This window comes from Sebastes fasciatus, chromosome 5, assembly GCF_043250625.1.
Source record: "Sebastes fasciatus isolate fSebFas1 chromosome 5, fSebFas1.pri, whole genome shotgun sequence".
NCBI classification, from domain to species: domain Eukaryota; kingdom Metazoa; phylum Chordata; class Actinopteri; order Perciformes; family Sebastidae; genus Sebastes; species Sebastes fasciatus.
Genome location: NC_133799.1, coordinates 37,731,932 through 37,748,745, shown reverse-complemented (window position 1 = coordinate 37,748,745; position 16,814 = coordinate 37,731,932). Strand labels below are relative to the sequence as shown.

General features: G+C 42.5%; 1 protein-coding gene across 6 annotated transcripts in view; it reads left to right on the top strand.

Annotated features, from left to right (window-relative positions):
* Positions 1–16,814, top strand: part of patj (PATJ crumbs cell polarity complex component) — a 200,292-nt gene that overhangs the window by 131,097 nt on the left and 52,381 nt on the right. For all 6 annotated transcript variants that reach the window (XM_074636625.1, XM_074636621.1, XM_074636626.1 and 3 more), the window contains one exon: positions 15,611–15,807. In XM_074636625.1, coding sequence (XP_074492726.1) covers positions 15,611–15,807 — 197 coding nt within the window. The remainder of the gene's footprint in view (positions 1–15,610; positions 15,808–16,814) is intronic.

Below are 16,814 nucleotides of genomic sequence, written 5' to 3'. Positions count from 1 at the left end.
AGTGGCACCAAATATGCCGATATTTTGGAGCTCCCCTAAGATTTCTCAAATGGGGCTTTCTGGGGAGCTCTTGTCTCTTTCGGGGACTCTGAGCTCCACGGAGCTTCTCATATTTCTCACCCTTGTTATACACAAACATCGGATCCAAACAGCAGCTGTACGTTTACCAAGCAGCTTTAGTCGGGAACAGTCCGGAAGCTACACACACACACACACACACACACACACACACACACACACACACACACCACACACACGCAGTGTAACTGTAGCTGGAGGGAAGCTACAGTCTCTGCTGTATTCACAATGCACAATGAGAGGGTGCTTCAGCCAAATTCAGCATGTGTGTGTGTGTGTGTGTGTGTGTGTGTGTGTGTGTGTGTGTGTGTGTGTGTGTGTGTGTGTGTGTGTGTGTGTTGTGGGGGTGAGTGCTGATTTACTGTGACAAGTCACCTTGCTAGGAGCACATAAACACACGCACACACATACACACAAACACGCACATGGATTCAAATTTCAGGGAAGGGCTAAGCAGACATTTATTGTGCGCGTATGTGTGTGTGTGTGTGTGTGTGTGTGTGTGTGTGTGTGTGTGTGTGTGTGTGTGTGTGTGTGTGTGTGTGTGTGTTGTGACAGTTAACCACCCGCAGGGGTACTTCAGAATGACAGTGTTCATCAGTGTGTGACAGACAGACAGCACTGCTGTCAAACACACTGCAGGAGGTGTGTGTGTGTGTGTGTGTGTGTGTGTGTGTGTGTGTGTGTGTGTGTGTGTGTGTGTGTGTGTGTGTGTGTGTGTGTGTGTGTGTGTGTGTGTGTGTGTGTGTGTGTGCGTGTGTGCGTGTGTTACATTCATATGCATGTACTCTCCAGTTTTACATGGAATAACATTAATTCTTGCCAATGACCTCCGAACAGGCAGTGTTGCCCTCTGGAGAGCTCCCTGAGACTCAGATGTTTTAAGTCCTGTTCTTTACTGACAGATTTGTGTGTTATGTATCAAAGTCCACTCAGCCTTCGAGGCTCAGTTTTCCTGCAGTCTGAGGAGCAGTGAAGGCTCCTCTCTGCACAAACTGCAGGTAGAGCCAAGCCTTATTTCAATGATGAATGATGATATGTCGGCGAGTACGGTGTAACGGTACGCAGAAGTCACGGTTCAGTGTGCGTTTGGTACAGCGGGGAACAAAAAAAAACAAGTGCATGAGGATCCGTATCTTTCCATTTATTTTGAACAGACAGTAGCACAAATGTCAATGAAAAAATCCTCTTGCTAAGGACTGAGGTAACATTTTGTCCTCTGGCAACTTTAAAGGTACAGTGTGTAACATCTGGCGGCATCTAGCGGTGAGGTTGCAGAGTGTGTGGAGTGTGAGTGTACGTGAGAAGTGAGTGCTGAAGCAAGATAGCTTGTGGAGCAGAGGACAGTTAGTTTAGCTCTGAGAATGTCAAGTGAATGGAAGTTTCAGTTCTTTCAGAAATAAATGCTGCAGCTCCTCAAGACCAACAGAGGTTTCCTGTGTCTTGTTTCCCGGCGGCTGGGTGGAGTGAGAGGGGTTAACTCCGGAGTTATGATATCGACTCCGGCCCAAGCAAGAAAGTTAGGTTTGTCCGTTCTGGGTTACTGTAGAAACTAGCCGGCTGGCTCTGTGGTAACGAAAACACGACTATTCGTATTATCAGGTGATTATACACTAAAGAAAACATCCATCCATCCATTCATTATCTGTAAACGCTTAGGTCGCAGGGGGGCCTGGACAGAACGCCAGACTATCACAGGGCTGGCACTTAGAGACAGACAACCATTCACGCTCACATTCACACCTACGGGACATTTACAGTCAACTATGAACCTAACCTGCATGTCTTTGGACTGTGGGAGGAAACCGGAGAAAACCCACGCTAACCACAGCACCACGTGCTTCCCCCACTAAAGAAAACATACTTCTAAATATTATATTCCATTTTATAGACCAAACAACTAATCGATTAATCGAGAAACAAGGTTCGGTCCAAACTGAGCATATGGCTGGACCGTGTACGGTCAGTCTGCAAATTTGTGGCTGAATTGTTACACAAATAGTCAGTGGTCATTTCTATGATGTTAAATCCAGCGGTACGTGTCCAAGAGGGCCGGCGAGGACACTAGGGGACACACTGCTCCACTTAACTAGACGTTGAAGCGGTGACGTACCCGATCGTTGAATGCACCTGATTGGTTTCCTGTTTGCCATTTCAAACAGGAAACAACATGGTGGCCTGCTCGTAAACCTTCTGTTATTCTGCTTAAACAATCCACCAAAATCTACTTCTGAAAACATTTTAAGTGAGAAACAGGCTCTGCCACTGCTGAGTCTGGTTTCATTTTAGAACTAGATCGCCTCGTTTCACAGCTTCATCCAAGTTTCGTGAGCCGGACGCGTCACGCTGGACGGGCTCATTTGCATAAAGGACTGTTCCCCCCCTTTTCATCTTGAAAGGGCAACGGCCAATGAGGAAACTCCAACTCTCGGCTGACCAAATCGTGTAATTTCATCATTCAGTCAGTCAGTCAGTCTTTTGACAGACTTTTGCGTTTTTTGACTGGCCCTCTGCGGTCCAGCCAAAAAACGACAGATTAATAGAAAAAACAATGGTTAGTTGCAGCCCTGAAATCTGCATTCCACCACTACATACCAGCCATTAGCACCCACACAGTTTTAGATATTTTGTCTTCTTGTCTTGTCAAAAATGGCCTCACATCTAGTTTGTCATTAACTCTCTCAGACTTGAAGCATCAAATTTAGAAAACTAATTCTTTTTAGAAGCAACTTCACTAAATGCCACTGCACATACTTTCACAATTCTTTTAGGCCTCCGGTGAAGAGAGTGGGCTGCTTATGGATTGTTTATTAAGAAAGAAGCTTAAATATCACTCTGATGAAAGCATACTAGCTGAAAAACATTTGGGAGAATCAGCATAAAGTGTTGAGTTTCCAAAAAACGGCTAAGTAGAAATGATTGAAATTAATTAGAGAAAGAAATTCGCATTGTTGTCAACCAAGTGTTTTGAGCAGCTCACTGTTTTTCACCAGGCTTAGTGTTTTAGACTCGGCTCGGTGCAGCAGAATGGCTTTTTCATGTGCTTTTAATAGATTTTGGACCACAGTGGAGTTCTGCTCCACAGGGGAATATGAGCTTCATCAGCCTTCAGCTACTCACACCATTCAGTATTTGTTTTAGTCTCTTTAGAGGGTTTGTTAATATAAAAAAGACAAAATAATATCCTGTCAGAGTGAAATGCATCTCAATTTCATCTAAAATTAAGTACAAATATGAAATACAAAATAATGAATGTGTCTTCAGTCCGTTCAGTGACGCCTCCATCATCAGGGCTGCAGATGTTGAAGACTGTGTGTTTCCTGTGTGTCCTTCATCCACCTTCATTCAGCTGTGCTCCCTCCTGAGACACGTTAACACCTTCACACACACGCACACACACACACACACACACACACACACACCAACACACCAACAGTTATCGGTATCACTAAAATAATGAATAGCCCATTAAGCTGTAAATGCACACACACACGCCTGCTTTCTGTCCTGCTTCAACAATTAAGCTTTCATTAAATAGAGCACAAAGTGTGCTTGTGTGTGTGTGTGTGTGAAGGTTGAATACATGAAACTAACTTGTTTACAACAGAAAACAACAGAACTGTTAAAATGGAATTAAATAATAATCAATACTTAAAGAGCCTAAACTGTAATTTTGCGTGTTTTATATCATTGATTAAACACTGAGTCCTGTTTGCTTCAATTCCAGTTATTATAATTAGTTTGTTTCCTTCCAAGCAGCTACTGATTTTAGTTTAATTCAGTAACAGATGAGGTCTTTTGAGTGATACGTCAAACTGTAGAAAATACAGGGAAAATATCCACATATAAGTCAGGATTGAATTAAAATGATAAAATAAATTAAAAATGAATAGAAAAAAAGAAGAGAAGAGAATAGAAACAAATAAATAAATTTAAATTAAATTAAATTTTTAAAAAAAGACACTACTACTGGCTACTCAGAGATTCCTTTAGTGGGTTTCTCAAAAAATTTCAAAAAGGGGCCCCAAACTTTGTAAAATGTACCCTCTGTTCCCCGGGTAGTATAACGGATTTTATCTAGATTCATACAGGACATAATGTCTCTGATCCAATGTGAGTGGGAAGGAGGGGCAGAATCCTTCCTCTTAAGTAAGATAGCTCGTCGAGCTAGTAAAGAGGTAAAAGCCAACACATTAAGTGTTGAATCAAGAGTTGTGAACATTTTTTTTTTAAATTGTACATCGTCAATATTAGGCGCAAACACGGTCGCAGACTTATTTTAGAGTTTGCCTGAAAAAATGATAAATCACCCATATTTATCGGCTATTATGTCAGATGGCTCAAAAGGAATGTTTCTATCAACAAGAATAGCTATGCCCCTAGCCCTACCCTTAAAGTTAGAATGAAAACACTGTCCTGCCCCGCATTTACCTAATCGCCATTGGTCAGAGTCCTGTAAGAGGGTTTCTTGAAGGAAGGCTATCCCAGCCCTGAGCTGCTTTAGGTGTACAAAGACGTTGCTCCTTTTCACTTGATGATTTAGCCCCTTAACATTCCAGCTAATGAAATTGAGATTACTCTTTATCTAGAGCTGATACAGAATGAGATAATGAAGTGAGTAGCTCAGATAAACAAAAGAAATAAGTAATGAAAATGTAACAAAAAGAGAAAAAAAACAAAGGGACAGATTAAAAAAAAAGACACAAAGTAATTTGTCAGCTGTCCCCCTACCCAAACCCCAGTCCCACATATTGCTCTAAGCAGCAAACCCGAAAAGACCTCACCTGGTCTTACAACAAACATTCCATTTACTCCATTGAAATAACTTTTTAACATATTGTCATTCGAGTGTTCTGAGAGAAAACTAGACTTCTGCTCCTCCTCTTGTCTCTGTTTTCAGGCTTCAGAACATCTAACCCGTGACGGGAGACTTTGGCCAATCACAGGTCATTTCAGAGAGAGAGCGTTCCTATTGGCTGTTCATTCAACGGAAGCAGCTCTTAACCAACCACGAACTCCGATCAAACGGTCAAACTAGGCAGCGCTGATCAAATATGCATTAACATTCTGTTACTGTAATGCCTATTTCTCACGTAAAATGCATTCAAAAACATCTTGTAGTGTACTGTTGAGCTGAACATGAGAAAGTGTGCTCCGGCTGGTGGGTGGTGCTTGGTATTTCCTCAACTGATCTCAACATGGCAGCCAGGTCACAAACTTTCTAATTTTACATCTAAACAGTACACTACAAGATGTTACTGAAAACATTTGAGGAGAGAAATAGGCATTAACGTAACACAATATTGATTCATATTTGATCAGCGCTGCCTAGTTTGACCGTTTGATCGGAGTTTGTGAGTGATTGACAGCTGCTCAGAGACAGCAAGGCTCCAGCTTGGCTCTGATTGGTTGTTTTCCTTGTTGTCAGGATATAGTGACGGTTTTATAAAAATAACTTTTTTTAATCATATTTGCTCCAATCTTATTTACTACTTTAATTAATCAATATTATATTCTATTTCTGCCATAGATCCCCCTAAATGTTACACACTGTTCCTTTAAAGTACGTCAATAATAAGTTTGACAATTGCACAAAACCAAGCAGGTAGTTCAATATTTGTGATCCTGTTCTTGAAAACCCAAGACGAAGAAGAAAAAAAATTTCGGATCTATTTAGTGAAAGGCTGAAGTCCCCATAAAATCAAAAGCTGTCTTTTCTATTAATGAGCTGAAATTCATTTCTGCCAAAAGCTTTGAACTGTTGTCTGTTTCGGCCAGGAAATGAATGACTGAAAACTTTTTGGAGTATTTTTTTTTTTTTGGACTAAGCTCTCGTATTAAGTTTTGCTATTGCTATTAATAAAGCAGGACCTCTGATCTTGTGGTGTTGTGTGGACAAAAGCACAAACAGCCTTGGTGAGTAAATGATGACGTACATGAAGCATGTGACTTAAGTGAAGAGCTGACAACATCAGATCTGTGTGCAGCGATGAGGAGACTGTAACCTTCCTCACATTAATACATACAAACAGAAATGGCATATATTTCTCTTTTAAAGACAAACTAAACCCCTAAACCACTTTTTTTCAGGTGAAAACCAAAGTACATGGGTATTTGGTAGTGTTTTGATGGATTCAGGTACAAATCTTGACATTTTAGGTCAACATTTTGTGTTATATATATGCATAGCGACTGCCTTCTGCTGGTTGAAACCCAACTATTGCGACTGAATTTAGCTATATTATTGGCTGATCTGGAGGCAGATGACATAAATTATATGGAGGCAGCTTTCATCACCACCTGAACCAGCAAAGTAGTGAAGAGTGGTAGTAATGGTTTGAGTATAGTGATTGAGTAGTTATTTTGTACTGTTAGCATGGATTACTTTAATGTTATAGTTAGTTCTGTGTTTATAGTATTTAGTAGGTTAGTTAGCGATTTAAGACAGTTGTTGTGTTGTTAGAGTTTTCACATTTTTGCAGTTATAGGTTAGCTTTAGCTCGTAGTTCCTCTTGATTTAGCATTAGTTTGTTTTAGCATCTCTTAGCAAGTGGCCAGAATGGGTCAGCACTGCTGCTTTACCAGCATGTCTTGTCTTCAGATTACATTTGAACACATCATGATAACATTATAATTTACCTCGCCTAATATTCATTTTACTGCATAGAGCTTGATCATCATAATGAAATTCAATGCAACCCCCGTCAACATCAGCTGTTAGCTCCATGCAGGACTGTGCTGCCCACAGGCTACTAACGCTAACTAGCTCTCATCCTGCCGATTTCAACACGGATTTGTTGTTCACAATGTAGCATCACGGAAACATTTTTACTGCATCCTTTTGGATTTCAGACGCCATTAGTCCCGAGACCCGGTACAATCACGTTTTCAGAAGTTTTGCATGGACTTAGTACCAAAGCATCGGTTGTTGTGACATCTTACTCCAACGATAGAGGCACTTCAGCCAAAACTCTGGGGTTCAGTCACTCTTTAGTGACCTTATCTCATTGTATACTCTTCTTCTGCAGTGGTTTAATTATGGCAGTGATTGGCGGATTAGCTCCACCAGCTGGTTATCTCCATCAAACCATGAACTCATATTCACAGTCGGCAACAGTCACGGATGGAAACAAGCATTCATTCATGTTCCTTCCTCCTGACAAATGTTGGTTCTAAATGACACAGATCTGTAAAACCCTGAAAACCTGCCCGCTGAAAACACACGTTGATGAACCATGAGTTAGTGCCTTGCTCAAGGGAATTAAACACTCAACCCTGACTGTTTGTAGATTATTGGACCTGATGAGGCAAACACACACCTCCAGCTATGTGTGCTTCTGTGTGTGTGTGTGTGTGTGTGTGTGTGTGTGTGCGCGCGTGCGTGCGTGCGTGCGTGCGTGCGTGCGTGCGTGCGTGTATCTCCATCAATTTCACTCTGTCGTTCTCCTCCGTGTCCCGCTCCATCGCTCGCTTTACATTTGTCATCATTAGTTCTCTCTCTCTCTGTATCTTCATCATCTCACCTCACATGACATCTCATCTTCTCCTCTTCATTCTCTTCTTCTATCTGCCTCATTCTGTCTCTCACTGGAAAAATCTTTATTGTATTGATGTTAACATGATATGAAATGTATTTGTATCGATTTGAAACTAATGTGCATTACAGCATAATAATAGAAGTATTAGCGTGTCAACAAAATGGATTATCTAAATTTCTCTTTATATATCTCTCATTGAAACCAGCACAACAAACAAATGACTTCATCTGAGGTTCATTTCAATTCATGAATGTCTTCACCACATGTCATGAATCAGAAGGGGCTGCCAGCCCGGTCTCACCAAATACTGTATGATTGACACTGTAATTTGTAACCCATTTCGCGTGCAATAACAACGCCTTTGTTGCTTTTGGCATGTTGTGTACGCCATGTGATGTTGAATAAAAAGTGAGAGACTGCTTATGGTGGGAGGGGAGGTTGATGGGTCCAACAAACACAGGACTTTCAACCAGAAGACCGCTGTTTGAAACTGGTGTTTGTGGCCCACAGTGTTGATGAGTTATTTGAAGTTACATTTGCAACCTGTATTCCGTACTTATGTTACTTTGTTTCAGTGCTTGAAGTGGTCTGGTACGCCGTGGTACGCGGTACTTATTTATTTTTCTCCTTGGAGTACCATGAATTTTCTTGCACACCGGTACTTCTCTGGGAAATTCATAATGGCGATTTAGCGTGCCTCATAAGCCTTATGAACATAAAAAAAAATGTGGGGACCATCTGGACGAGCCAGCGCACGGCATGGGGGAGGGGGGTGAGAACGAGGGTGCTGTAATTTATCAATACAATGCTCATGTCCTTTTTGTAAAATAATTAATGAACTGTTAGTCATAACTTTTCTATTTGTGAACAAACATAATTCATGAAATGTTATTTAAAAGTTTTCTGAACATGCTCTTCTAGGGCAAACATATCCAGAAGAATATATCTATAGCTTGGAGCCATAAAGACATGCTGGTCTGGTCTACAGCTTGGAGCCATGACGCCATGCTAGTCTTGTCTATAGCTTGGAGCCATGACTATGCTGGTCTGGTCTATAGCTTGGAGCCATGACGCCATGCTGGTCTGGTCTATAGCTTGGAGCCATAAAGCCATGCTGGTCTGGTCTATAGCTTGGAGCCATAAAGCCATGCTGTTCTGGTCTATAGCTTGGAGCCATAAAGCCATGCTGGTCTGGTCTATAGCTTGGAGCCATAAAGCCATGCTGGTCTGGTCTATAGTTTGGAGCAGTGGCGGCCGGCCAATAGAGGGCCACGGGGCCTGGCCCCACCCACCTTGAGCCACCAAAAAAAAAAAAAAAAATTATAAAATTATTAATTATAAAAATTCTAAAAATTCTAAAAATTGTCAATATGTGTGTTTTTGACCTATGGAATATACCCGTAATATTTGTAAAATAGGATAACTGTGCCAAATATCTGCTTTCCTCCTTGAACTCTCTGCTAGTGCACCTCTCAGCTGCTCACATGCACTTTCTGGGGCCAAATGGATTTGGCCCAAGGAAGGCGGGTCTAATAAGCAGTACAGCCAATCACTGATTAAAGATATATGATTACAAGCATGAATGACATACAATTCATCCAATCAGCGCCGTAAAAAAGACTTCCGGGAGGGCCAAACAGATTTGGCCCATGGCGCACGTTCACGTTCACGTTCACGTTCACGTGTGTCTCTCTCTGTTCTCGTCAGGGCTCATGTCAGTTCTCGCGTGATCTTGACAATGGAACAGCCAAGCACTAGTAGCGCTACTCTTGCAAGACTCAACCCTAACTCGATCAAATCTCTCCTCCAAGACCCGTTTGAGAGAAGGACTTTGGCGGAGAAACTCCTGGTGAAACAACTGGGCCCAGATCAACCTCCTGGACTCAGCATAAAACAACAGACCGGCGTACAAGGCAAGCCACACATGCGGAGCTTCTGTAAAGACTGGTACACGAGGAAGGCCTGGCTAGCTGGATGCAGTCAAGCTAATGCTGTATTTTGCTTCCCATGCGTGCTTTTTAAGTCGACAGGGTCAGATTCAGCATGGGCAGAGACGGGAGTAAGAGACATGAAACACTTGTCTGAAAAAATAAGAAAACACGAGAACACCAGGATGCACATAGATAACTCCGTGAAGCTAGCTATGCTAGGCAGAGTGAACATTGCAATGCAGCTGGACGAAGGACACAGGCTTGCGGTAAAGAAGCACAATGAGGAGGTGGATAAAAACCGGCACATTTTATCAAAAATAATTGATTGTGTCAAGTTTTGCGGGGCTTTTGAGTTAGCCTTGCGTGGGCATGACGAGACTGACTCCTCGGACAACCCCGGCGTGTTCAAGGGACTTGTGGACTTTGTAGCGTCCCTCGACAGTGTGCTGGAGGAGCACCTCGAGACAGCCAGCGTTTTCAAAGGCACGTCGAAGACGGTACAGAACGAGCTGCTGGACTGCATGCTGTCGGTTGTAAGGGATTACATTCTGGAGGAAGTCAAAAACGCGGATTTTATCGCCATTCAAGCGGACGAGACGACGGACATTTCCACCCACTGCCAGCTGGTGCTCGTGCTACGCTACATAGATGCTAGCGGTAATGTACAAGAGCGGTTCTTCGAGTACATCACCATCCAGAACGCGACCGCTGACACCATCGCTACAGCGCTTATGGAGAGGCTGAGCACCATACTCCCACCCGGACAAACAGACAAACTTATTGCCCAGGCGTACGACGGGGCTACCGTCATGAGGGGAGCTACCGGCGGTGTGCAGCGTAAGATACTGGATGTCTACAAAAACGCTCACTACGTCCACTGCTACGCGCATCAGCTGAACCTAATCATGCAAAAGGCAACAGCACGCATCCCCAGGATCCACACTTTCTTTTCTGAGCTTGGTGGATTCTCTGCCTTCTTCTCCAGGTCACCCAAGCGAACCACCGTGCTGGACCAGGTGGTAGCGCATAGACTTCCTCGAGCCTGCGTAACACGGTGAAACTTCCAGAGTCGCGTTGTAAACACTGTGTACGAGCACAAGGATGACCTCCTGAAGTGTTTCCAGACCATCATAGACTCTGCGGAATTTGATCCCACAACTGTCAGAGAGGCCGGGAGCTATGTGAGGCTGCTTGAAGACGAGACTTTCTGTTTTTTCCTGGCATTGTTCCACAAGATCATGCCAAATGTGGACGTGCTGTTCAACCAGCTGCAGAAGAGGAACATCGACCCTGTCTTCATCAAAGGACTTGTCCAGAGGTTCACAGACAGCATTCCAAAAATCAGGTAAATAACTATATTTACTACTAGCTGATAAAGCTGTTGTTGTTAGAAAGATGAGTTGCTCATGTCCAACAATCTGTAAAACCCTAAATGGGCTTAGTCATCAAAGTGAATGATTATGATAGAAAACATCACAATGATATTTGTTTAAATATTTTAAAAGGAAAAAGAATGCAGTTAGTTATTAAACACAATTTGCAATAACATGCTTATTCAGGTGTCCACCAAGTCAATTTCTAGAAGAGGCCTAGTTGTTTTTGAAGATGGCAAGTTAGCAACTTAAACTTTATTTTTTGGACCAGGGCCTCCATTTCCTCTCTGTGTGCGGACAGTGGATCTGACCAGCAGCCCAAAAAGCGCAGGATGCTGGGACCAGGAGAGCTACAGAGGCTGGCTACAGAGGTAAGTTGTGATGTAGTTGTCAATATAAATACTTTATACACACATGCATATACTATGTGGGTGTGTATGCACAGCACATGCTAATTACAGGAAGTAGTCAAATATTCAATAACATAGTCGATTGTCTCCTGAAAAGGGGAGGACACGTTGGTAACTGACCATCTGATACAGTTTGATGATGTAGTTATAATTTCCCATCATCTAAAGTTATTTATAAGATTTTACATACATTGTATTTTTGAAATACTTGACTTGGACATAAGCATGTGTTCAATCAGAATCACTTTCATCAAAATAGCTTTATTGCAAATTTAAGTTGATTTTATCTTTTACAGGTATGTGATACTATCCTGATGCAAGCTAAGGAGCGGTTCTCCTTCACCCAGCACCTCATCAGCGCAACACTGTTGCATGGAGAGTTGTTCCCACAACACAGTGAGACGTTCCCTGAGTCGGTGCTTGAAACAACAGTGCAGGCTTACCCCATGTTGAACAAGGACAAGCTCAAAACAGAACTGTCCCATATCTATGAGAACAGTGAGTTCAAGGCTTGCAGTGGTGCAGTGCCCATGTACCAGCTTTTCATGGAGAACAACCTTCAGAGCACCTTCACAGAGACTGTCAGTCTCCTCAGCATCCTCATCACCACACCCATGACAACAGCTGAATCCGAGAGGTGCTTCTCTACATTGAAGAGGATCAAGACCTTCCTGAGAAACACCATGACACAGGATCGCCTTAATGCTCTGGCTATGCTCTCCATGGAGAAGAAACTTGTCAGGAACATGCCTGACTTCAATAAGAAGGTCATTGAGAGGTTTGCCACTCAGAAGGACAGAAGAGCAAAGTTCCTTTATAAATGATCTGTCGTATGTTATATTAACATACTGAATTGTATGAATAAGATGTCCTTATGTCAGTGTTGGAATAAATGATAAAAATGTAACTGCAAAGTAGTAATGCGTTTTTGATACCTTTTTTTGCATTGAATCGTACTAGGATGTTTGTTGAAATTGATTGGCTCTACCCAAAAAAAAATCCACCAGCCGCCACTGGTTTGGAGCCATAAAGCCATGCTGGTCTGGTCTATAGCTTGGAGCCATAAAGCCATGCTGGTCTGGTCTATAGCTTGGAGCCATAATGCCATACTAGTCTGGTCTATAGCTTGGAGCCATAAAGCCATGCTGGTCTGGTCTATAGCTTGGAGCCATAATGCCATGCTGGTCTGGTCTATAGTTTGGAGCCATAAAGCCATGCTGGTATGGTCTATAGCTTGGAGCCATAAAGCCATGCTGGTATGGTCTATAGCTTGGAGCCATAAAGCCATGCTGGTATGGTCTATAGCTTGGAGCCATAATGCCATGCTGGTCTGGTCTGTAGCTTGGAGCCATAATGCCATGCTGGTCTGGTCTATAGCTTGGAGCCATAAAGCCTGGTATGGTCTATAGCTTGGAGCCATAAAGCCATGCTGGTATGGTCTATAGCTTGGACCCATAAAGCCATGCTGGTATGGTCTATAGCTTGGACCCATAAAGCCATGCTGGTATGGTCTATAGCTTGGAGCCATAAAGACCCTCTATTATATATATATATTTAGGACTTGTCAGGGGAACAAATCAGAGATCAGCGTTTCTGTATTTTTTGTTGATGCAACCAACTGCACACATGGCACAGCATACACAGCATAGTGTTATTACTGTTAGTGGTTTGTTTAAAGTAGAAGTTTGGAGACATGATTCAACTTCTTGTGTTTACTCTGTTACCGTCTATGAAGGACACGGAATTGTTTTCCCCCAAGAGGGGGTGAGGTCATGAGAGCCTCTCTGGGTGACTTATTGCCGGTCTGATGTACTGTATGTCACATACAGGCTCATTAGAATATATCACATCCATCAGAGTATCCCCGTCCAAAGCTTCAGAACTACCTTTTCAAAGGTGCACTATATTTCTCTCGCAAGCCAATCAGAGCAGACTGGGCTTTTTCGGGAGGGGGTCTTGAAGAGACAGGCGCTAAGGCGAAGCGTTTCAGACAGAGGGTGAATACAGGTATATTCAGACAGACAGTATCAGAAAAATAATGTGTTTTTTGAACATTAAAGCATCTAAACATGTTCTAGTAGAAACCCCAAATACAAGCATGAACCTGAAAATGAGCATTATAGGTCCCCTTTAAGAAAAGAATCTGAATACTTTTTCTACCACTGCTGAACACTAAATAAGCTTTGTATTATCATGTTCCATCATTCATCGGCCCTCTATAAAGTTTACTGTCCCAGCATTGATTTCTGATGGCACCATAGAGCAATTTAGATTTGTAGACAGATGTGGCAACAAAACGTAAATGTAAATTTGTAAATAATGTAAATATCTCAATATATACTGTTAAAGAGACTGTGGAGGAGTTTTGGTTTTACATGGAAGCAGCGTTCAGCTGTTTTTCTGAGGTGCTTCTTTGAGGTGATTTACTTCCTTCAGCCACTAAAACTGGTTCAGCTGCGTCCTGTGTGTGTGTCCATATAAACTGCAGTGACCTTTAAATCCCAGAGCAGAGCAGATGTAAAGTTACAAAACACAAAAGCCTTCATATCTTCAGAGCTGCAGCTGTCTAGGAACAAAGAAAAGTCGCCTCAGCTGCAGCTTTTTCTTTTTAAGGAAAAGGTCAGAAACCATGTGATCTCTCAACTGAAGACTGAAAATCCCACAAAGTTTAGGTTCACCATTCATCTTCACGGTCTTTTAGTTTACTAAATGAGCTCTCAGACGGACTGTTTTTATATTTCGCTCACGTTTCTTAGTTTGTTGTTTATTTCACGGACTGTTAAGCAGCGTTTTGTTTGACACCAAATTAAATTGGACGCTTGTCTCCTCTTCTCCCGCCGAGACTCATCTTCCTTTTTTCCATTTCCTCACTTTGTCCTCTCCCTCTTTTCTCTCTGTTGTGTAATTATTTCCTCACCTCCTCTTCCTCACCTCTTAAATCCTTCTCTTCTTTCTATTTCCACCCTTTTCTCTCTCCTCTCCTATCAGTCAATGCAAAATGTTTGTATGATTACAGAGTTGGTTGTGTGAGGCTTAAATGTGCTGTCCACTGACAATATAACTCTATACATCTCTCTCTATCTATGTCTATATATTGACTAAACTTGTGTTTAATTATTTGGGATTTGAAGGCACCTTAAAAGCCAAAGTCAAAGCTTCCAGAGAAATCTGAGTTTCCTAATTAAATACCTCAAGTTTCAAGTCTTTATTTGTCATATGCACAACACTTACAACTACAGTATATACATTAGATAACCAGTCAGATACTCGACGCTTCCATGAACTCAACTCTTTGGTTGAGCCATGACGTTTAACCTGCGATGGTCTGTCGGCTTATTGGAAATGGTGTTCATCAAAGGCCGCTAAAAACAGAATTGACCCTTTCTAAGTCCCGCCCCTTTTTTGTCTGTGCTCACATAATAATTGAGCACCATGTACTCAGGAAGAGCACCGGGCTTTGACGCAAATTTCCGTAGTGGACAAACGGTGGAATTACAACTTCCATGTCCATCATGTGATGCCATTGGGCCCAAAAATATTTTTTCCCATAGACTTAGATTGGGAAAGAGACGTCCGTAACTCAGCGGATAATTTTTCGCCAAAAGATCTGGGTAATTTTATACTCAGAAGTTGAGCATTTTTTGCTTCATGTGCCACTGAGCAACCTTCATTGTAAGGAAGGCCCTGCCTCGAACGCTGTATCAAGTTCTCTTTATACATCCATGGTAGAACCTCGGTCAACTTTCCCCTTTCCTGCTGGGTTATAATGTTACTAGGGCTGTCAAAGTTAACACAAATTTGGTTTGACGCCACTAATTTCTTTAATGCATTAACGCAACTTTGCGATTTTTAGGTTGTAGCGGGCTCAGTGTAAAAGATAGAGCGAAGATACTGATATCATATGAATCTAGAAAACCTAAGGAATGATTTTGTCAGATTTTGTTCTACTATCTCTGCTTCATGCCGCCCCAAAGTATGTTGAAGTTTCTTTTTGCCAAGCTTGTCCAACCTAGCAACAGTAACTAAGGGACGCTGGACTGAGGATCAGTCAATTGTCGAATAAAGAATGATATTAGATAATTGTACAGATGTATGGAGTGATCCACTAACATACTGTGGAGTAAGGTTTTGATCCAAAGCTGTATTTTTAATTATTTGCATTATTACAAATGTCAATGTGAATATGAATGAGGTTTTCTTACGTCTGGAACAGAACCAGGAAATTCTAGTTTCACTTCTGCTCTCAGTTAATCTGTCTTTTCCTCCTCTTCCTGCTGCAGAGCGTTGGTGTGAGCGTTATGGAGACCTTCAGGGGGAGCTGCTGTGCGTGGAGCTGGAGAAGGAGCGGCAGGGTTTGGGTCTCAGCCTGGCAGGAAACAGGGATCGTTCCCGCCTCAGCATCTTCGTGGTGGGACTCCATCCAGGGGGGGCGGCCGCTCGAGACGGACGCATCCGGGTCGGAGACGAGCTGCTGGAGGTGAGAACACCTTTATGACGGATCCCCCCGAAACTTTATACAGACATTTATGTTCCCCAGAGGATGAATCCTTTTGACTTTGTTGATCCCCTGACTATTCCAGTAGTGCCACCATGAGGTTAGTTTGTGGCTTGTGTAATATTTCAACTACTATCAGATGGATTGTGACGAAATGTGGTTCACACATTCATGTTCCCATCAGGATGAATTGTATTAACTTTGGTGATCCTCTGACTTTTCATCTAGTGCCATCATCAGGTCAACATTTTAATGTTGGCTTTGTCATAGCTAGCATGTTAGTCTCATGAACTGTTTAACTATACGTGACATACTTGACAGCCCTAGGCCCAGATCACACTGAGACGCGTTGCTAGAAACCTGTCACACACGAACGTTCAAATATTCTCAACTTTTCAGCACCAGGCGCAGAGTCGCACCGCTCATCAATGTCACATCTGGCCCAGGCAGCCAATCGAATCAAGCAAGAGGAGGGCTTTACTACTTTACCACTTCCTTCCTGTTTTGATGCCGGTATATGTGGTAGGGCTAGCTCGTTAGCTAGTTAGCTGTTGGACTGTGAGAGGAAAGAGGGAATACATTTAGTGTAGTTTTGAACCCCAGAACCCTCCGTGCTTATGTGCACATCAAACGTGTCGTTTTGATTAATTATTCTACACAGCTCCTTCTGAGCATCAACAGGCATTTAGCTCCTCTGATAACTCCCTCAGGACCCTCCGTTCCTGTCAGTCTTTCACCTGGTGTCTCCATCCTGGACAAAATGTCGTCCATAATTTTAATTATAGTCTGAGACTGTGGCGAGCAACATGATGAGATAGAGATTGTTCGGGTTCAAAACTAAGGTTGAAAAATAATTTCCATAGTCCCAGACAACAATAAGTTTCCTCTGAGGAAAACTCTCCACAGTTCTCCCAAACTGTCAGTGTATCATGAGGGGGATAGTCTGTGATTAAAGGGGGTGAGAGTAGTGAATGTGATGAGTCATGATT